At 40.2% G+C, this 22,421-nt stretch overlaps 1 protein-coding gene across 6 annotated transcripts in view; it reads right to left on the reverse strand.

Moving 5' to 3' along the window:
* Nucleotides 1-22,421, reverse strand: part of dcun1d4 (DCN1, defective in cullin neddylation 1, domain containing 4 (S. cerevisiae)) — a 108,423-nt gene that overhangs the window by 55,190 nt on the left and 30,812 nt on the right. For all 6 annotated transcript variants that reach the window (XR_011353589.1, XM_069924681.1, XM_069924679.1 and 3 more), the window contains 2 exons: nucleotides 5,309-5,348; nucleotides 4,446-4,563 (listed from right to left, as the gene is read on the reverse strand). Coding sequence is in view for 5 of the 6 variants with exons in the window: in XM_069924681.1 (XP_069780782.1) it covers nucleotides 4,446-4,563; nucleotides 5,309-5,348 (158 nt within the window). In the remaining variant the exon portion in view is untranslated. The remainder of the gene's footprint in view (nucleotides 1-4,445; nucleotides 4,564-5,308; nucleotides 5,349-22,421) is intronic.

Here is a 22,421-nt window from a genome sequence, read left to right on the forward strand (position 1 = left end):
ATCCTGAGGACATAACCAAGACGGCCATCATCACCCCCTTTGGCTTGTTTGAATTCCTGCACATGCCACTCAGGCTCAAGAACGCCGCTCAGACCTTCCAGCGCCTCATGGACTCTGTGGGCAGGGACTTGGATTTTGTTTATTTATTTGGATGACATCCTTGTCGCCAGCGAGGATCAGGTGCAACACAAGGCCCACGTACGTGCCCTTTTCTCCCGGCTGATCAACGTTGGCCTTACCATCAACCCGGCCAAGTGCCAGTTCGGGAAATAGTTCCTGCAGTTGCTGGGCCATACCATCACGGCCGAAGGAGCCACACTCGCCACTGCGAAGGTTGCCGCCATCAGGGAGATCCCACGCCCGGTCAGCCTCAAGGGACTGCAGGAGTTCGCGGGTATGGTCAACTTTTACAACTGCTTCATCCCGGGAGCTGCGCGCATCACGCAGCCACTGTTCGTCCTCATCGCAGCCAAGCACAAAATGCTTGCTTGAAACCCAGAAGCCTGAACCGCATTTGAGGCCACCAAGGATGCCCTCGCGAAGGCCACCATGCTTGCCCACCCGCACACCGACCTGGATATGGCACTCTCTGTCGATGCCTCTGCCACAGCCATTGGTGCCATCCTGGAGCAGCAGGTGAATGGACATTGGAAGCCGTTGACATTCTTCAGCCGCCTGCTCCACCCGCCAGAACACAAGTATAGTGCCTTCGACTGTGAGTTACTGGACATGTATCTGGCGGTGCAGCAGTTCGGCTATTTTTTGGAGGGGTGGACATTTTACCATCTTCACCGATCACAAAACCCTCACCCAGGGGCTCGCAATGGCAAAGGATTCCTGGTTGGCCCACCATAAGGTGGGGAAGGACAATGTGGTTGCCAATGCAATCTCACGACCGGCCATCTGTGCGCTGACACCCGGCCTCGACTTCGACCAGCTCACCTGGGACCAGAAGACTGATGAGGAGATGAAGGTCTTCAAGACCACCATCAAGGGCCTGAGGTTCCAAGACCTTCCAACTCCAAGCGGCACCATCCTGTGCGATATCTCCTTGGGCACCTCGCGACCAGTGGTTCCCCAGCAGTGGCGCAGGCAGGTTTTCCATCACATCCACGACCTTTCACATCCGTCCATCAGGTCCATGGTCCGGATGATGGCAGAACAGTTCATTTGGCATGGGCCGCAGAAGCAGATCACGGGCTGGGCCAGAACATGCACCCATTGCCAGACATCCAAGGTGCACAGGCACACCAGGGCACCTGTACAGGAATTCGAGCACGTCCAGGAACTGTTCAGCCACATTCACGTGGACATCGTCGGGCCCTTACCCGTTTACCGGGGCAACTGTTACTTGTTTACGGTGGTGGACTGCACCACTTTCTGGCCCGAGGCGATCCCGATGCCAGACGCCTCCACCGACTCCTGCTCCCGAGCACTGTTGCCTGGTTGGGTTGCCAGGTTCGGTGTCCCGGGTCACCTCACCAGCGATCGGGGCGCCCAGTTCATACCTGCGCTCTGGGCACAGCTCGCCAACAGGTTGGGGATTCAGCAACACCGCACCTCACCCTACCACCCGCAGGCCAATGGACTGGTCAAATGTTAAGTCGGCACTCATGGCCCACCTCACAGATTCCGACTGGGTGGACGAACTGCCTTGGGTGCTCTTGGGCATCCGCTCCACTCCCAAGGAAGATCTACAGGCATCATCAGCTGAGGTGGTCTACGGTGCGCCCTGACGCTACCTGGTGAGTTCGTCAACGCACCTCAATCTCCAGCGGTCGCTGCACGAACTGCTTCCTCGCCATAGGTCATGCTTTGACTTATTCGAACCCCCACCACCGGCCAGGCATGGCACCCGCCCATCTCAAGTTCCCGGCGAACTGCTTTGTGTGGAGTACGTCGTCGTTCGGCGGGGCCCGACCGCGGCACCTCTGCAGCGACCGTACAAGGGGCCGTACACGGTTATACTGCATTCCAGCTCGATGTTCACGCTGGACATTGGCGGCAGGCGGGAGCTGTTTACCATGGACAGGCTAAAGCCAGCGCACCTCGATCCCACCGAGCCCGTGGTCGTTTCCCAGCCCAAGAAGCGAGGCCGCCCAGCAAAAAAGGATATTGGTGCCAGTTCTGGGGGGCTTAGGGTTAGGGTTACCATGAGACAGACGAACCAGCCCCACTTGTAAGCCACGCGGCGGGGCAGCCGGCCAAAATGGCACCGTCGGGGGTTTCCCTTCCTTCCAGCCCGGGGCTCAGAAGCCCGCACTGGGGGACCACGTGACGCCCGGGTGATGTCAGCGACCTCCAGCGCGGTTCTCAGCCAGGTCTGGGCTGGGAGTACAAGTGCAGCCCAGCAGCCTGCAATAAACCAGCCTGCTCACTGACCTCAACCCATCTCGTTGTGTGTGTTATTGCAGGAGCAGAGTAGCTGCCGCTACACCCTAATAAATCTGATGACTGTGAAATGTTTGAAGAGCCTGTATGAGCTTTAAAGTGTTCTTTCTAATTAATGATAAAGCTAACCATATTCTCTTTGGCTTGGCTTCGCGGACAAAGATTTATGGAGGGGGTAAAAAGTCCACGTCAGCTGCAGGCTCGTTTGTGGCTGACAAGTCCGATGCGGGACAGGCAGACACGATTGCAGCGGTTGCAAGGGAAAATTGGTTGGATGGGGTTGGGTGTTGGGTTTTTCCTCCTTTGCCTTTTGTCAGTGAGGTGGGCTCTGCGGTCTTCTTCAAAGGAGGTTGCTGCCCGCCAAACTGTGAGGCGCCAAGATGCACGGTTTGAGGCGTTATCAGCCCACTGGCGGTGGTCAATGTGGCAGGCACCAAGAGATTTCTTTAGGCAGTCCTTGTACCTTTTCTTTGGTGCACCTCTGTCACGGTGGCCAGTGGAGAGCTCGCCATATAATACGATCTTGGGAAGGCGATGGTCCTCCATTCTGGAGACGTGACCCATCCAGCGCAGCTGGATCTTCAGCAGCGTGGACTCGATGCTGTCGACCTCTGCCATCTTGAGTACTTCGACGTTAGGGGTGTAAGCGCTCCAATGGATGTTGAGGATGGAGCGGAGACAACGCTGGTGGAAGCATTCTAGGAGCCGTAGGTGGTGCCGGTAGAGGACCCATGATTCGGAGCCGAACAGGAGTGTGGGTATGACAACGGCTCTGTATACGCTTATCTTTGTGAGGTTTTTCAGTTGGTTGTTTTTCCAGACTCTTTTGTGTAGTCTTCCAAAGGCGCTATTTGCCTTGGCGAGTCTGTTGTCTATCTCATTGTCGATCCTTGCATCTGATGAAATGGTGCAGCCGAGATAGGTAAACTGGTTGACCGTTTTGAGTTTTGTGTGCCCGATGGAGATGTGGGGGGGCTGGTAGTCATGGTGGGGAGCTGGCTGATGGAGGACCTCAGTTTTCTTCAGGCTGACTTCCAGGCCAAACATTTTGGCAGTTTCCGCAAAGCAGGACGTCAAGCGCTGAAGAGCTGGCTCTGAATGGGCAACTAAAGCGGCATCGTCTGCAAAGAGTAGTTCACGGACAAGTTTCTCTTGTGTCTTGGTGTGAGCTTGCAGGCGCCTCAGATTGAAGAGACTGCCATCCGTGCGGTACCGGATGTAAACAGCGTCTTCATTGTTGGGGTCTTTCATGGCTTGGTTCAGCATCATGCTGAAGAAGATTGAAAAGAGGGTTGGTGCGAGAACACAGCCTTGCTTCACGCCATTGTTAATGGAGAAGGGTTCAGAGAGCTCATTGCTGTATCTGACCCGACCTTGTAACCATATACATTGTACACATACATATGTACCAAAGTTCTAACTTGCTGTAACTGAACAGGTACTTTTAAAAAGCAACAAAAGCTACAAAATCCACAATTAAACAACTACAGCAGTATATTTAATTGAATTACAAAGAGACAAATTAAAAAAAAAGATATAAATAGTCAATTATCCTAGGGCAAAAAAACAGCAATAGTATGCAATTACAATTGTGGTGCCTGAGCAGTCTTTGATTCGTATAACAAGGGATGGTTCAAGAGCCTGATAGCTGCTGGAAAGAACTGTTCCTGAACCTAGAGGTGCTGGCCCTCAGGCTATTGGTATCTTCTACCCAAAGGTAGCAGTGAGAAGAGAATTTTGGTTCAGTTGGTATTAAGTTAACTTCCATGACAATTTCAATGGAAAAGCCATTTTGGTATACGTGTGGATTAATACACCTCATGTAAAACTTCCACAGGCATGCCACATTACAAACTTTGGGTGCTTGCATACTTAAATCTACCTAAAAAATCATATATATATTTTTAAATCACAATCAACCTGTTCTAGAAATCACACTACATTAAAAAAAATGTATCATGATGAAATTTTGAGGCACTTATGTTAAAAGCAGCTTTATCCACAGAATTGGGGAACATTCAAACTTCCTTTCTTTCCACAAAACCAAAACATACCCATCATGTCTGCTTTTTTTCGCTGATAGATCATCTGCTGCTGTGGGTCTCCTCTTTTTCCTGGGTGGCATTCCCTTGTTACAGCAGTCAGAAGGACAACTGCAAGACCGAAGATTTCCTGCACAAGGTTAGAAAAAAGAAATTACCGCCAGATTGATCTGTACCAAGTGAGTGAAATCGGAACATTTAAAGCATAAAAGTCACCAAAGAAACACGATTACTTTCAAAATGTGATTCTTTCATGTGTACATGGAAAAATACTTCAGAGAAGAAAATGGGAAATTCAAGCCAGAATAAACTTATGGATCCTGGTCATTGGTGACTGGGCATTGATTTTAGTTACAGGTAGTGGCGTGTTTGCTCTGAAATGATCATAATCATTGATTACAGAACCTCCTCCAGCTGATAAATCAGTAATTCTCCAAGTTGAGCAAGGAATAGTCCTTGGGTATAGAAGCTACTCTGATGGCACACTACTGCCTAAGCCAGTCAAGCCATAATGGATCGAGTTGCCAAACAAGATCAGTAATAGGTGTACAATGAATTAAAAGGGATAACCCTATTGAACAGTTTAGAAGCATTTGCCTGTGCCTGCTTTCAATACAAAAAGTGATATAGGACGGGATAATATTCGAGCAATGCTTCCAGCTGAGATGTTCCGATCTGGATCAATGCCAGGTAATATCCTGCCATAAAGCAGGTCAAATCTAAGTCTGGGTAATTGCCATATAGCTAGAAAACTCATGATTACATGTAAAGTCCATTATAGAATCTGGATGCAAGTTAATTTGTATTTTCACATCAGCTAACCCACAAAAGTGTGGTTGGAGCAACAGGTGTGCAAAATAAAAATCATATCACACCTGATTGCTGGTCGTCTTGGCCAACGTCTTCTGTCAAGTTCTGCAATGAAAAGAGTATAAATTATCAAAAACTGATTATGAATCTTGGTATAATCAACTTTTCAATACTTCTTGAAATAGCATAAAACTTGGCTGAACTGCACATATCCCCATCTTGTACACAACTATTTTTGCCTTTGTTCCAACTCCAAACGTTTCGAGATTTTTCCAGATCACTCAAACCCAGTAACTGGTGGTTATTTTGGAAGCCTTTAGTCCGAAATGACAGAAGCCAATTCAAACAAGAATTTGAGTGGACTCATAGGAACTACCTTAGAAATGGCCAATACCAATGCAATAAATTTGAATCCAACAGAAAAAAAATCCCAATTTTATGCAGAGGTCATCCAATAATGATTATCATATAATAGTTGGTGGGCCATGCTATGTGCTACATAACTATCACTGTCCAACATCTGATCGAGAACAGGGAATACCAGAAATACCAGGAGATCAGTGACAAGAAGACAGTTAATTTATGGAAAGACAAGTGAGCACATTTTCAACTGCAGAATAACAAGAATTGAAATAGTTCCTAAGTAGTATGAAGATCAAAATCCTCATCAGATTTAAATATAGCCAAAAAGCATTTCAACGTGCAACCTATCATGAAGAGTACAAGCTAGAAATAAAGTACACTAAATAGCTCCAATTTATTGCAAGAAAGAAAATGGGCAAAATTGTTTCCTCTGCTGCAAATCCCTCTGCCCCCAAAACTGCACATCTGCCCTGGCCTCCTCACCCCTGAGAATCAGCCCTCACTTGCATTTCCTCAATTTCCTTCATATCTGCCCTGATCCCTTCTGCCCCAAGAATAAGCCCTCCCCCTCATCTCCATTTCCCACATATCTGCTCTGTCCCACCTGCACCTAGAATGAACCCTCACCCCCATCTCCTCCATTACCTGCACATCTGCCCAGGCCCCATCTATCCCAAGATGCAACGACAGGATTCCCCTGGTCCTCACCAATCACTCCACCAATCTCCTCATCCAACACATTATTATCCTCCACAATTTCCATCACCTACTACATGTTTCCACCACTAGACACATATTCCCCTCTCCACACTCTTCAGGAACCCCTTCCTCAGTGAATCCCTTCATTCACTCATCTCTTCCCACTAATCACCCCCTTGGTACCTCCCCCTGTGACTCGAGGAAGTGCAACGCCTGCATCCACACCTTCTCCCTCATCAATATTTCGTGCCCCAAAAAGACCTTCCAAGTGAATCTGTGGGATTCATCTACTGCATCCGGTGCTCCTGTTGTGGCCTTCTCTACATCAGAGAGACCGAGAGATCACTTCGCTTCGCTCTCTCCACAGCGACAACAGAGATCTATCTCCCAGTGGCCAATCATTTCAATTCTGCGTCCCAGTCCCACATTGACACATCTGTCCATGGCCTCATTCACTGCCAGTCTGAGGCCACCCATAAATTAGAGCAGCAAAACCTAATATTCCGCTTGAGCCCTCTCCAATCAGATGGCATTAATGTCCACTTTGCCATTTTCTGTTAAGACACTCCCCGGTTTCATCTCCTCCAGCTCTCCACACCCTTCCCTCTCCATTCATAGAATTATCCCTTCCTCCTATCAATGGAAACCTTGGCAAACTTCTACAGACCTGTGGGGCAACAAAGTGTCCGAATCTGCTGCATCACAGTCTGGTCTGGGGGTTCAAATACCAGTACATCACAGGCAAAACTCTCCCCACCATCAAGGATATCTACATAAAATGTTGCCATCGGAGAGTAGCAGCAACCATCAATGATCCACACCACCCAGGACATACTTTGTTCTCACTGCAGCCTTGAAGAGAGGGGTATTGTTAACACATTTCAGGAACAGTTGCTATCCCTCCACTATCAGACTCCTAAAGAACTAACTCAATTAGAGGCTCATTTAATGTCTGTTTGCACATTATTTATTACTGAATAATTAAGTTTTCTTCTGTGTTGCAGTTTGTTTACATCTCTTCCATTATTTACATTTCTCTCTTTTTTGTTTGTCTCCTTTCTTGCGTAGTTTTTTGCACACCAATAAGTAGAAATTCTGCGGCGGGAAAAAGAAATCTCAGGGTTGTACGTGATGTCAACATGATATATCTGACCATACCATCACTTCTCTACTTTTTCCTCTCGTGACCTCTTGCCCATATGCACCCATGACCTCTTGCCTGTAGGCCTATACTTCTCCACCTGCCCCTTCCACCACCATTTTATTCAGGCATTTGCCTTTTTACTCATACATTGAAGCACAAAACATTGGTTGCTGCACAAAAATCGTTGCGTAACTTGCTAAGTTGCTCCAATTTTTTCTTTCTTTCTTTTTATTATTATAATTTATAAACACATACAGTTCAAAGAGATATAAAAAAAATACATAGTAAGTAATGAATTAATACAGAGATATTAAACAATAATATTACAGAATAAAAATATATCATAAAAAAAAATTTTGATCAGTTTAGGGTGTGAACTATCTCTAAAAAAAAGATATAATTAATAACAATATATGAAAAAAGAGAAAAAAAAAACCCCAAAAAAGAAGAAAAAACAAATCTGAATTTTAAAAAAACTTTAAAAAAAACAAAAAAAAAACCTACAGATATAGCTAAACCACGCCGATCACTCTGATCTCATCTTACAGCCCAATTATCATACATAATCATAGAAAGAACTCACCACAAATGAAAATATTGAATAAATGGTCGCCAGGTTAACTCAAACTTAGAAGGGGATTCATAGACAGAGTTTCTAATTTTCTCTAAATTTAAACATAGTATGGTTTGGGTAAACCATTGGAAAACAGTGGGAGGATTTACCTCTTTCCAATTTAATAGTATAGATCTTCTAGCCATTAGCGTAAGAAAAGCAATCATACGATCCGCAGGAAGAGATAAATAAGTCAAATCTATCATAGGTCAATTTTTTAATGCAAATTATAGACGGTCTACAAACCACTATATTTCTTATTCAAAAGAATTATAAAACACACCAATTTTATAGATTCTTAAAATAGCAAATTTGAAAAATTACAAGTTCACAGCTTATAATTCAAACAGGAAATACTTCTTGAAACAGTAATTACAGTGTTGGTGTCAAAACCTTTTCAATTCAATTTACTTGAATGTATCAGTCACACATAATCTATTAAATCAGCAGTAAAAAAAAACCCATAATCCTTAAATAAATCCATTACCACAACACCATCAGCAAGGATCCGCAAGCTTGAAATGGCATATTGATATACGTATTCCAGAAGAAGCTCCTATGCGATAAGTTAACAATGAATTTATGGAAGGAAAACAAGAAATGACAGCAACTAATCTAATTCCACCTTCAGACAGTACAAATTACTAATGTATTCAACTTATGAATTTACTGCATTTCTGGGAATTTATTGGTTCAGAAATGTAAATTTAAAATTTTAAAAAGTTAACCAGCATCTTACTGCATTATTTAATTGTTTGACAATTATAAATCTGCATTTTCCCCATTTATCCCTCTACAATTTCTTCATTTTCTATTTGCTGCTAGGGTGAACAAGACACTCTGCTGGTTAGCTTGCTCAAGTTACATCTTGATTGCCACTGTCCTAACCAAAAAAAATATTTTGTCACATTTATTGATATTTTACTGAACACAATTCTGGAAAATTGACAAGGCAAAAAAAACTAATGATTCACGTCAAGCAAAGAGTTTTGTAAGATTAAATATTAATAAACCAGTCTCAGCAAATGATTAAAGAAAGTTGAATGGTGCTTTTCAACAGTCAAGAGGAATAATTCAAACTCAGTTTATTAGTTGGGAGATATTAGAAAAGAAAGTACAAAACAATGAAATTCTTTTAATTTTCTTTATCTCTTTCTTTTCTTTGGCTTGGCTTCGCGGACGAAGATTAATGGAGGGGTAATGTCCACGTCAGCTGCAGGCTCGTTTGTGGCTGACAAGTCCGATGCGGGACAGGCAGACACGGTTGCAGCGGTTGCAAGGGAAAATTGGTTGGTTGGGGTTGGGTGTTGGATTTTTCCTCCTTTGTCTTTTGTCAGTGAGGTGGGCTCTGTGGTCTTCTTCAAAGGAGGTTGCTGCCCGCCGAACTGTGAGGCGCCAAGATGCACAGTTTGAGGTGATATCAGCCCACTGACAGTGGTCAATGTGGCAGGCACCAAGAGATTTCTTTAGGCAGTCCTTGTACCTCTTCTTTGGTCCACCTCTGTCTCGGTGGCCAGTGGAGACCTCGCCATATAACACGATCTTGGGAAGGCGATGGTCCTCCATTCTGGAGACGTTACCTACCCAGCGCAGTTGGATCTTCAGCAGCGTGGATTAGATGCTGTCGGCCTCTGCCATCTCGAGTACTTCGATGTTGGTGATGAAGTCGCTCCAATGAATGTTGAGGATGGAGCGGAGACAACGCTGGTGGAAGCGTTCTAAGAGCTGTAGGTGATGCCGGTAGACGACCCATGATTCGGAGCCGAACAGGAGTGTGGGTATAACAACGGCTCTGTATATGCTAATCTTTGTGAGGTTTTTCAGTTGGTTGTTTTTCCAGACTCTTGTGAAGTCTTCCAAAGGCGCTATTTGCCTTGGCAAATCTGTTGTCTATCTCGTTGTCGATCCTTGCATCCGATGAAATGGTGCAGCCGAGATAGGTAAACTGGTTGACCGTTTTGAGTTTTGTGTGCCCAATGGAGATGTGGGGGGGCTGGTAGTCATGGTGGGGAGCTGGCTGATGGAGGACCTTAGTTTTCTTCAGGCTGACTTCCAGGCCAAACATTTTGGCAGTTTCCGCAAAACAGGACGTCAAGCGCTGAAGAGCTGGCTCAGAATGGGCAACTAAAGCGGCATCGTATGCAAAGAGTTCACAGACGAGTTGCTCTTGTACAAAAACAAAGGTGAGAAATCAGACTTCTTTATCTAATAGACAGCTATTTGTCATGATAATTAAGGAATAAAATTTTTCAACAAAGTGAGAAAGGCACACAAGGATGCAGACGACTACACAAAATATTACAACTTTCATTTCTCTGGATCAACTTAAAATAAAGCAATGGAAAAATGTGCCAAAGACAGAAATGGACAAATTAATTCAGTCATGCAAACAACTCTGCAACCTCAAAGGTTTAGTTTCCTCCATCTTCACTGTAATAGCGAAAGATATATTCAAAGTGAACTATCAAGCCATAAAGTTTAGATGGAGGAAATGGAAAAAAAAACAAGGATTCAAGAACTTTCAACAATGTCCAGAGAAATATATATTGGAATGATTACTTTTCCCTAAAAAATATAATAATTCAGTTCAAACTATTGTATAACCATCAGCTTGAAAAATAAATATGCAATTACAGTCATAATGTTGACCAAATCAAATACAAACACATTGGATGGAATTATTGGAACCATATAACCATAACCATATAACAAAAAAGTAAAGATAGGGATCAAGGTTTTGGCAGTAAACGAGTCAAGTCAGAAGCAGCCAGATAAGGTGCAAATAGGTCGTTTTTGCAAAGCTAGGATGTGTGATCAGAGGCTCATTCAAGGATAAATAAAGGTAAAGGCAAAGGTTCCATTATTACCATGTAATACTACATTTCGAATGTAACACACATGAAATTCTTTAACTTTCATCTACCATAAGCAGACAGTGAGTTGCCACTTTGTCCAGCACTCCTCCTATAACACCTGGTGTTCCTAATCGGTCTCCCCTCCAAGTATTGAACAGTTCTGAGCCTGCTTCCGAGATCAGACAATCTCAGGCATATTCAAGCTAATATGATCAATCTGGTTCAATTTTGGACAGCTGCCTTGGAGGGAAATAGAATTTCTGGCAAGAATAATCTACAATGTTTTCGATAATCTTAATATTTATCATCCAATAGCAAATTTTGAGACAGGTAGCAGAATGGTACAGATTATTGCTATCAGCCATAAAATGTGGTTTTTTTCCCCTTTTTTAAAATATTTTTATTAGTTTGATTTTAAAGCAGAAAAAAACAAAAGTACACAAAGCAATTGTGAGGTGTTAAATGTAAATTACAGATTCATCATTAAAAATGCAGAAACCCCAAGACATGTCCACAATTTATAAACATATTAATAATTTTATCCAATTAGAGAAAATCCAAACCCTATTCCTACTTCATCTACATACTACAATAAGTATTTTTTAAAATACTTTAAAAAAAGAAAAAAACCAAAAAGATCAAGTATTATATATTAGACTCAGAAAATTACTTATAAATGGACCCCACAGAATTTGAAATTTTATAACTGAATTATAAATTGAATAACAAATATTTTTAAAGTTCAAACATGATACATCTCTCAGCCACTGAGCATGAGTGGGCGGAGCAGCATCCTTCCATTTAAGTAATATTGCTCACCTAGCAAATAGAGAAGCAAAGGATAGAATTTGACATTTAATTGAAATCAAAAGAACATCATCCTTTCCCATTGTTATGAAAAGAGCATCCAAAGGATTTGGCTCTAAATTTATGTCAAGAATTAAAGATAAAGTATGGAACACGTCTCCAGAATTTTTCCAGACTAGAGCAAGTCCAGAATATATTAATTAAAGAAGTCTTGGGGTAGTTTAGAGGGGGGTTGGGAGGGTGGGGGGTCATGGTTAGGGGGTGAGGGATCATAGGGTGGGGGGGAAAATACTATGTATACTTGTATTTTTCTTTTGATTGTATGATTTGTTTTGAGTAATAAATAATTTTTTTTTTTTTTAAAAGCCTCTCCTCTCTTACATGTATCACAGCAAGAATTTATATCTGAATAAAAATGAGATAATTTTGCTTTGGACATGTGCACCCTAGGTACAAATTTAAATTGTACTAAACAATAATGAGCACATAATGATGTTATTGACCAACTTAAAAATTAAATCCCCAAATTTCATCTTATATTGAAAGGTTTAAATCCCATTCCAAAGCATTTTTAATTTTAAATAACGGGGCCTGTCTTAAACATAGTAACATAACAAATAATAGACATTAAACTTTTACGAGAAGGCTGCAAACCAAAAAAAAAACACATCCACAAAGTTCACATCAGGAGCTCCAGATAAATCAGAAATCTGATATTGAAGAAAATGCTGAATTTTCAAATATCTAAAAAGATGAGTACTGGGTAAGTTAAACTTTTCAGAGAGTTGTTTGAATGATACAAAACTATTATCAATAAAAATATCTTTAAAACATTGAATATCCGCTCAGTGCCAGTTCTGAAAGACAAAGTCATGTAAAGAAGGTTGCAAAAGTTATTAGATGAAATAGGACTTGAAAGAGAAAAATTGTAGAATCCAAAATGTTTTCTAAACTGCACCCATATTACAGAATGTTTAACAATAGGATTATCAATTAATTTAGTTAAAGGAAGTAGAAGTGAAGATTCAAGAAGTGCTAAATTGGAAATAATTTTAGCAGAATTCAATTCCATTGCTAGCCACGATGGATGGTCGTCACGATAATGAAAATGTGAACAAAACATAAAGCAACGTATATTGACCATCCAATAATGAAATCTAATATTAGGTATACCTCATTTCTTTTAGATTTTTGCAGATGTACTTTATTTAAATGAGGGTGTTTACCCTTCCATATAGTCAAATCAAAAAAGTTGATTTATGGATAAAGATTAGTAATGATTAAAAATATAAAAATATGGGTAAAATATTCATTTTAATGGAATTAATATGAACAACTAAAGATATAGACAAAGTCGACCATTGCATTAAAGACAGTTTCGCTTGCTTTAACAAGGTAAAGAAATTTTCCTTAAAAAGATGTTTATGATTCTTTGTAATTGTATTATCATGGTAAGTTAATTGATTTCTAACAATCTTAAAATGAGAACGAGCATACAGTAATGAAGGTGAGTTCAAAGGAAAAAGTTCACTTTTATGCAAATGTAATCCATAATCTGAAAACTGACTAAATTGTGAAAATAATGACATCAAAGGGGGTAAGGAGGAATCAGGGCTTGAAATGAAAAGTAAAAGATCTGCATAAAGAGAAACTTTATACTCAATTCCTTTCCCCCATATCCCTGAAATATTCTTACTCTCTCAAAATGCAAAAGCTAGTGGCTCAATAGCCAAATCAAAAGTCACATGCAGCATACATGCTATACCAGCTACCACATTGTTTTTCCCCACAATATGCTCAATGTCTGCGGTAAACTCGGACACATAGATAGGAGAAGTGTCTCTGTTGTTGGGCTGACTAAGGGTCCAATACCTTATGGAAGACTAAAGTCAGTGGCTTGTGATCAGTGAACACCCTGAATTGCTGGCCTTCCAAAAAGTAATGGAAATGTCTTACATTTCAGCTCCATCAAAGTTGTTCTAGGATGTCTCCTACTCCTGTGCTGGAGGTGTCAACTGTCAGGGTAGCAGGTGCCTCCAGTCTGGAGTAGACTAGGAGGGTGGCATTGCTTAGGCCGTCTTTGGCATTCTGGTACACCCTGGAGGACTCATCATCCAAAGAAGTGTCTTTTGACTTGCCTGTCATCAGCATGAGGAGGGGCTGCATGATGCAGGCCACTGTCGGAATGAACCTGTGGTAAAAGTTTATCATACTGGCGAATTCCTGTAGCCCTTTTACTGTGTGTGGTTTAGCAAAGTGCTCGACTGCTTCAACATTCTCAGGGAGGGTGTGTGTTAATCCTGTGCCCCAGGAAATCAATGGTGTCTGGACCGAATTGGCATATCATGGGGTTGAAAGTCAGCCCAAACTCACTCAAGCGGGTGCACAGTTGTCTCAGGTGGTTTCTGCAGCTGTTGATGAGAATATTGTCCAAGTAGAGGAATGCAAATAGGAGATCTTGGCTCTCTACACCTATCAGCCACTGAAAAGTTTGTGCCACGTTCTTTAGACCAATGGGTATGCAGAGAATGTCAAACAAGCCAAAGGGGGCTTATGATTGCAGTCTTGGGGACATCCTGGGGGTGAACTGCGATTTTGTGGTATACCTTGGAGAACACCCATGCCCCATTCAGGTTGGCGGCAAAGTCTTGGATGCAGGGCATGGTGGCCTCGTTGAGGCAGCAGTAGTCACCACATGGACTCCAACTTCCCTGCTGATTTGGGCAACGTGTGGAGGGGAGAGGCCCAAGGACTGTTAGAAGAGCTGGGTATTGTGCAGCACTCCATTTTCCTAAACTCCTCCTTCGCCAGGCTGAGCTCTTCGGTATGCCCTGGCAGGTAGCGGGGGTGGGGGTGCTCGGTCAATGAGGTGCCTAATCCTGTGCGTTAGCTTGGCCGCAGAGAATTGTGGTGCCTCTATCGAGGGGAACTCCACCAAGATGCGAGCGAATTCATTGTCCGAGAGTATTATAGAGTCCAGGTGGGGGTTGGGTAGCTTGGCTTCCCCTAGAGGCAGAATCTGAAAGGTTTTGGCATGTACCAAGCACCGTCCTTTGAGGCCAACAAGCAAGCAGTAGGTGCAAAGGAAGTTGGCCTCCAGGAGCAGTTGTGCCACTGCCGCGAAAGCAAAGATCCATGTAAAGTGGCCGTTGCCAGTGTAGATCCCAAAATTTTGAATGGAGGAGCTGTTGGGTGCTCTCAGTGCTGGGCCTTGCTTGCTGTTGCGAGTGTCGAGGCCTATGGGGGAAAGGACTCTTATCTTGGCGCCACGTCAACCAGGAAGCCCGACAGCGAGTCCCAAACATAGAGCAGGCTATCACGTGGGCCAACAGCCACAGCCTTCAATGACGGCTGGCCAGGGTGTTTCCCGAAAACCCACAGGGTGGGCGGCATTGACGGGCCTCCACATCCCTTCGTTGATGATAGTAGCATAGCTGTCCCAGGATGTTCACTTGCCTCTCCACTGGCCTTGATCTGACAGGCAGCTGTTCGTGGGGCTTGCTGATGTTGTCTACGACGGGACTAGTGTCCTTCACTCTAGAGCACGTCCACCTAGGCTGCAACCCTTTGAGAGTCACTGAAGTCCTCGTCCGTGAGCAAGAGTCAGATATCCTTGGTCCAGAAAGATCTGCTCAAAGAGCAGGCAAGGCTTGTGGCCTTTGGTTAGAGTGAGCATCTCACTCATTAGGGCGGACAGGAACCTGTCCCCCAAATCCATCCATATGCATCAAACAGGTGGTGCACTCACTCTGGGAAAGCCTGAAATTGCGAGTTAGTAACTCTTTGAAGGCCGCGTATTTGCCTTGCTCTGGAGGCAGCCATAAGAAATCTATGACCACTGTGCCTGATCGAGGACGCTCACAACGTAGAAGTAGCAGGTATTGGCGGTAGCAATGAGGTGAAGCTGGAACTGAGCCTCTACTTTCTCGAACCACATGTGATGCAACACCCAAAATGTTGGAAGCCTGAGAAAGACCGCATGGATGGTTGCTGGCTCCACTTGATCCGTCATCTTCGGGTCCAACTGCTGTTTGGACCTGTCGGGGTCACGAATGTAGAGTATGCACTAAGCAAGCGTGGAGAAGAATGACATGCACGCAAAACACCTTGGAAAACGAAACTGGTTTATTTCTCTGGCTGTTGTGCTTACATGGGCCTCTGGAGTTGACATCAGGCCCCACGTCATCGGAGCGACTTCTGAGGATTAGCTGGTGTTCCTGCCAGAGTTCCCCATCTTCCCACCTTGCAGAGGTCACCTGGGACAATGACCAGGTCCACACAATTGCCGAGGTAATTGGCCATTTTGCAGGCCAGTCCTTGTGTCTGTGTGCAGGGTGCAACAAATGGACTTGAAAGACATCCTTGATGAGTGCCATATTGAAGATTAAAAGGTTGTAACTGTTGTAAGTTAGTGAGAATTGAAGCAGTAGGACATAAATATAATAGTTTAAATCATGTAATGATACCAGGACCAAATTTTTTTTTTTAAGATCATGAACAAATGCTTTTTCTGCATCTAGTGAAAGAACACATTCAGGAGCCTCACTAGAGGGTGAATAAATAATATTAATATATCAATAACAATTTTTAATAAAACCTGTATGATCTTCTGAGATAATGGTAAAATACACTTCATCCTATTGGCCAAAATATTACCTAGAATTTTAACATCGACATTCAATAAAGAAATTGGTCTATGGGAGGAGCATTCGGTTGTATCTTTACCTTTCTTCACTATAAAGGATATACAGGCTTCATTAAATGATTCTGGAAGGTTACAAATCGAATAGCACTATACCTAAGTGAGGCAAGAGCAAATGATTTGGAAAAACTCCACTGGAAACCACTGGAGACTTTCCAGATTGTAATGAAGAAATAGCAGCAACTATTTCCTTCTGTAATATAGGCTCATCTAATCTCATTTGATTATCCAAGGAAATCATGGGAATATTTAACTGATCTAGAAAATTCATCATCAAACTATAATCATTTGCACCTTCAGAAGTACAAAGTCAAGAGTAAATTTTCTAAATGTATTGTTTGTATCCAAGTGATCTGTAGTAATGTTACTATTATCCTTGCGAATCTTTGTAATGTTGCTTTGCCCCAAATCCTCTCAATTTGTTAGCTAAAAATTTGCCACATTTAACACCGCAAACATAACTGACTCTTAGACTTCATAAGTTGATATTCAATTGGATATGTTGAAAGAAGATCGAATTTAATTTTAAATTAAATTAAATTTTTATATAATTCAGGACTTTAAACTTGAGCATATTTTTATCTATTTGTTTAATTTGATTAAATTAATTCTAATATTTTTTTATTGGTCTTCCTGTTTTAAATTAACGGTATAAGAAATAATTTGTCCTCTAAGGCTTTCAAAGTATCCCAACAACCAAACTTAAAGTTTCCAAGAAGATATTAGCATCAACAAAGTTATCTCTTCTTCCATAAATGTCACAAAATTACTTTCTGATAATAAAGATGAAATGAAACACCAATATCTTTTTGTTTGAGGAAGATTATGAAAAATCATTGATAATAGAGCTGATATTACAATACAATGGTAATCACAAGAACCAGTTTGTGGGAATAACTGATTATCAATAAAAAAAAATCAAAAGAATGAACAAGTGAGGGGAAAAAAACTGCTGGAAGGATGAAAAAATGCTAAACATTAGAAATATCATAATTTCATTTTAAAGATGAATTAATTAAGCAGACTTACTTAATGTGGCAGGGTCTAACCAACAATTAAAATCCCCACCTAGGACCAGAGTATAAACTCAAGTCTGGCAAAGAAGAAGAAAGAAAAATGTTCAACAAAGTATTTACCACAATTAGTACATTCTGACCAGGCTGGTTTTATTAAAGATAGGCAGAGTGGTTTAATTGATCAATGTTTCATGTCAGCAACCCAACCTACCAGTGGTAGTATCATTAGATGCTGAAGAAGCTTTTGATAGGGTCGAATGGAATTTTTTATTTAAAGTTTTGGAGAAATATAAATTTGGACCCTTATTTATTGGTTGGGTGAAGGCATTATAAAATAATCCTGTAGCAAGGGTGGCAACAAATGGTCAAACTTCTTTTTTTAAATTAAAGCGTTCAACTCATCAAAGTTGTCCTTTGTCACCAGCCCTATTTGCGTTGGTCATTGAAACGTTAGCTCAGGCTATCAGGCAGAATGAGAATATTACAGGTATAAGGATTGGACAGGATGAATATAAAATTAATTTATTTGCTGATGATGTTTTCATATATTTAACTAATCCGGATCAATCTTTAATTTATTTGCAAAATTGTTTAGAATTATATGGTAAATTATCTGGATATAAAGTAATTGGGATAAAATTGAAATACTACCAATTTCTGAAGGAAATTACGATCAAACTAGACAAATTAGTAAATTTCAATGGACTGATAAAATTGAGTACTTAGGGATAATGATTGATGTAAATTTTCAATCATTGTATAAATTTAAATTATGTCCATTAATGAGAAAGATTAAAGTGGATTTGATTAAATGGAAAGATTTACCTTTAACTTTAATAGGTCGAGTAAATTGTATAAAGATGAATATTTTTCCACGAATTCAATATTTGTTTCAATCGATTCTTTGTTCTCTTCTGAAATCCTTTTTTCAAGATTTAAATAAAGTAGTTTGAGAATTTTTATGGAAAGGAAAATTAGCAAGAGTAGCGATGCACAAATTGACCTGGCAGTATGCTTTGGGAGGTTTGCAATTACCTAATTTTTAAAATTATTATGAAGCAGTTCAATTAAGATTTATTAATTGTATGTTAGATATTTCGAACCCTCCTAGTTGGGCTCAGGTGGAATTGGCTGCGATATTGGAACCTTGTCCCCATCAGTTTGTATTTAAATGGAATACTGTCTTACTACAGAAATATAATGTACCAATTTTGAAACCTTTATTAGAAATTTGGACTAAAAGGAATTTATTAATAGGATCAAAAGGTAGTTTATCAATTCAAACTCCAATATATCAAAATAAATTGACTCCTTTTTTATTGAATAATAGTGTTTTAGAAGATTGGTGGATTAAAGGAATAAAAAGATTGCAGGATTGTTTTGAAGGTAAATTTTTATCATTTAATCAGCTTAAAGAGAAATTTGGGATTTTAGAGAATTCTCTGTTTATTACCAAATTAGGGCATTAGTGAAAAATATTTTGGAAGAGAAATTAAAATTTCTAAGTTAACTAAATTTGAATTTATGGTTTCATATTTTTCAGATAAAGGTTTTATATCAGAAATATATGCCTTATTACAAGATAAAATGGTTAAAAAAATTTAGGTACATCTCGGATTAAATGGTCACATGATTTAAGTTGTGAGATTAGTCAGGTGGATTGGGAAAATACGTGTTATGATGGGTTGACTAAATTAATTAATATAAGACATAGTAAGGTTAATTATAATTTTTTGCATCAGTTATATTTAACCCCTGAAAAATTGAAAAAATATGTATTTAATAATTCAGATCTGTGTTTTAGGTGTGGATTATGTGTTGGAACATTTTTACATTCTGTTTGTTTTTGTGATAAAGTTCATCCTTTCTGGTTTAAAATTAGGAATTTTCTTCAAAATTTGTTTAAAATTCAATTTCCTTTAGATCTAAAAATTTTTTTGTTTGGTTATTTTACTCTGTTAGTGGACTTGGGGTTGGATAAGTTTCAGACAGCGTTTATTCGTCTAACATTGACAGTTGCTCGTAAATGTATTGCTATGTCTTGGAAAGATGAAGCAGAGTTAAATGTAGTTCGAAGGCATAATGAGTTGAAGTCATGTATCTATATGGAGAAAATAACATATAATTTACATAATAATTGATTTTTTTGTTAAGATGTGGACACCATATATGAAGAATATGAATTTAGTAATATTGTAAATTACTGAATGTTGTTGTTTATTTTTAATGCTTCCCTTTAGGGATCTGTTGTGGGAGGGGGGAGGGGATGGGTTTGTTTTACTGTTTTATTATTAGACTACTTATTCTGTAAAAGTCTGTTTATTTTTATTGGAAAAAAATACTAAATAAAGTTTAAAAAAATGTTCAAAAAAAGCATAATCTAAATTAGGAGCATAAACATTAGCAAAAACCATGATTTTGTTGTACAATTTTCCTGAAACAATAATGTAGCGACCATTTGTGTCTGATATGGCATTGTGCTGAAACAAATGGAATGTTTTGATTGATAAGAATCAACCCCCCCCCCCACCAGCTTTAGCTTGAAAGGCAGAATAACAATGCTGCCCCTCTACTGCACCATGAGGTGAGAGCTATCATAACTACGAATGTGTCTCTTGTAAAAAATGCAATTGTGCATTTAAGCTGTTTTAAAATATGAAAATACATTCCTGCATTTAACTGAATGATTCAGACTCTTTTACATTCCAGCTAAAGAAATAGAATTAGCCATACTTTTCCATGGATTAAAAAAAGGTTGATTGGTATAAAATTAACATTACAAATATAAATCCAAAAGTAGGAGTTTGTGCCATCAGCCCAAACAATGTTCAAACACCAGATGGCAGTCTTGTAGCAAAAATTGAAAATCAAAGGTTGGGAATAGATTGGCCAAAACACATACTAATTAAAAACATCATCATGTGAAAAAAATGGCAACAATCCCTACCCCACCCCCCATTAATCCCAAAACCCAAAGGCTGATGGATAGGCCAACCACACTCAGCAGAATTAATCTAGCAAACCCACACATTACTTCCTGCTAAATAAGATGTTCCAACTCCAATATTGGTTATGAATATCCTCAATGCTTTGAAATACTTCAAACTGATAAAAATATCTTATTTAGACTACATCATACTACAGAAAATGGAAAAACAATTAAAACCTCAGAATTCTAAACAGCACATACTGAAACTAACATGTTAATTTTTAACCTTTTTTAAAAAAAAGAATGTAAGAGTTTAATCATTCTTCTCATAAAAAAATTAAGTAATACAGTAAATTATTTATGAGAAGAAACGTTTTAAGTATAATCCAAGTGCATCAGATACCAGATATAATACATTCTGAACTAAATAAGACAAAGCAAACAGACCTCTCCCTGCAAATACTATAAAACAAATATTAAGACTTTCAAAATTTTAATACTAAATCATCAACTTTAATCATTCAGTTAAAAAATGTCACACAGGATGAGATGTAGAAGAGTGCTTGATAATATATTCCCAAGCCACATCAACCAAACCAATCCATTTCTTTTTCCCATTAGAAAGAGTAATAAGGAGACTAGCATGAAATAGCAGAGAAGGTTTAAGCCCCAGAGTATACAACTCCGAATTCACTTCTTTATACACAGCACATTGACTCAATTTCTGGACAGTAAACTTCAATGTTCCTAATCTGCTGATCATGATAGTCAAGTTTTCTTCTCCAATGGGCTTCACGAATTAAAAGCTCCTTTGCTTGAAACCAATGCAGCCAAGTAACAATTGAACGTGGCTTCTGCCCAGGTGCAGGCGTTGGCAACAACGAACAGTATGCTCTGTCGATCTCCAAGCAAGATGAAAACAGCTGCTTTCCAAATGCAGCAACAAGCAGATCCGAGAAAAATTCTGTAATTGTATTTTTTCTGTAGACTCAGCTAAGCCCAGAATGTACAAGTTTTGAAAATCAAAATCAATTACTTTCATTGTTAACTTCAAATTATCTGTTAACGTTGAGCAAGTGTCTCCAAATACCAAACTTGGCCACTTAGATAATTTGAAGCAAGCTCCAAAGATAGACGCTCACTTGTTCCTTAACAGAGGCAAACTTGATTGAGTTTATTATCAATTTGACAAAGCTGAGTATGTTGAGTTTTGAATCCCTCAGCAATCGATAGTTTGATCTGAGTCAGTGCTGCAGAGATGGCCTCCAAGGATGGATTAGCCAGCATTTTTTCTTTCTTTCCAGTCTTGCCATTTCTTGTAGTCATTTCAGAATTATGAAATCTGAATCACTTAGGTTATGTGAAAAGAACAGAGAAGTGAAAGAATGTAAATTACGCAGGAGCTAGTGACTGAAATGGTTATTCCATGTCACAGCCAACTGTGTGTTTTTGCTGTGTAACAGGTTCAGTGATATTCTCACCAGTTCACAACAAATCTTTGTATGAAGTAGAATGCCATTTAACCTGTATTTCCACAGTTTAAATTTTTTTTGCAATGACTTGAGATCCGCCTTTTGTTTAAAAAAGATACCTACAGGCATCAGCTAAATTTCCCATTTTTAAGTTTAGACTTGTAGCACAGCACAGTAACAGGGCCTTTCCAGTCCACGAGGCTATTCCCCAACTACAACAATTAACCTACAATCCCACTATGTTTTTGGAGGCTGCCATCAAATTTTAAACTGCCCTTCTTAATGTTTAAACTGCAAATACAATTTTGTCATACTCATCCTCCATTTCCATACATTCAGTCTCCAATCTCAACATTTAATTAATCTTTAAATCACTATCCCAAGACTCAGAGATTAATCAATGCTTCCTGAGATGTACAATCATAGCAATAAATCCCTCATTGGTTGCTGACACCTGCACTCAAGCAGCTATCTTGATGAAGAAATATTCGGAATCTAGTTATAACAGAATCATTGAATCAAAAAACATATACAACAGTTATTTGATTCAACCTGCTCAGGGCCTCAAAAAAAAAAAA

Source organism: Narcine bancroftii, chromosome 3 (genome assembly GCF_036971445.1).
Source record: "Narcine bancroftii isolate sNarBan1 chromosome 3, sNarBan1.hap1, whole genome shotgun sequence".
NCBI lineage: Eukaryota > Metazoa > Chordata > Chondrichthyes > Torpediniformes > Narcinidae > Narcine > Narcine bancroftii.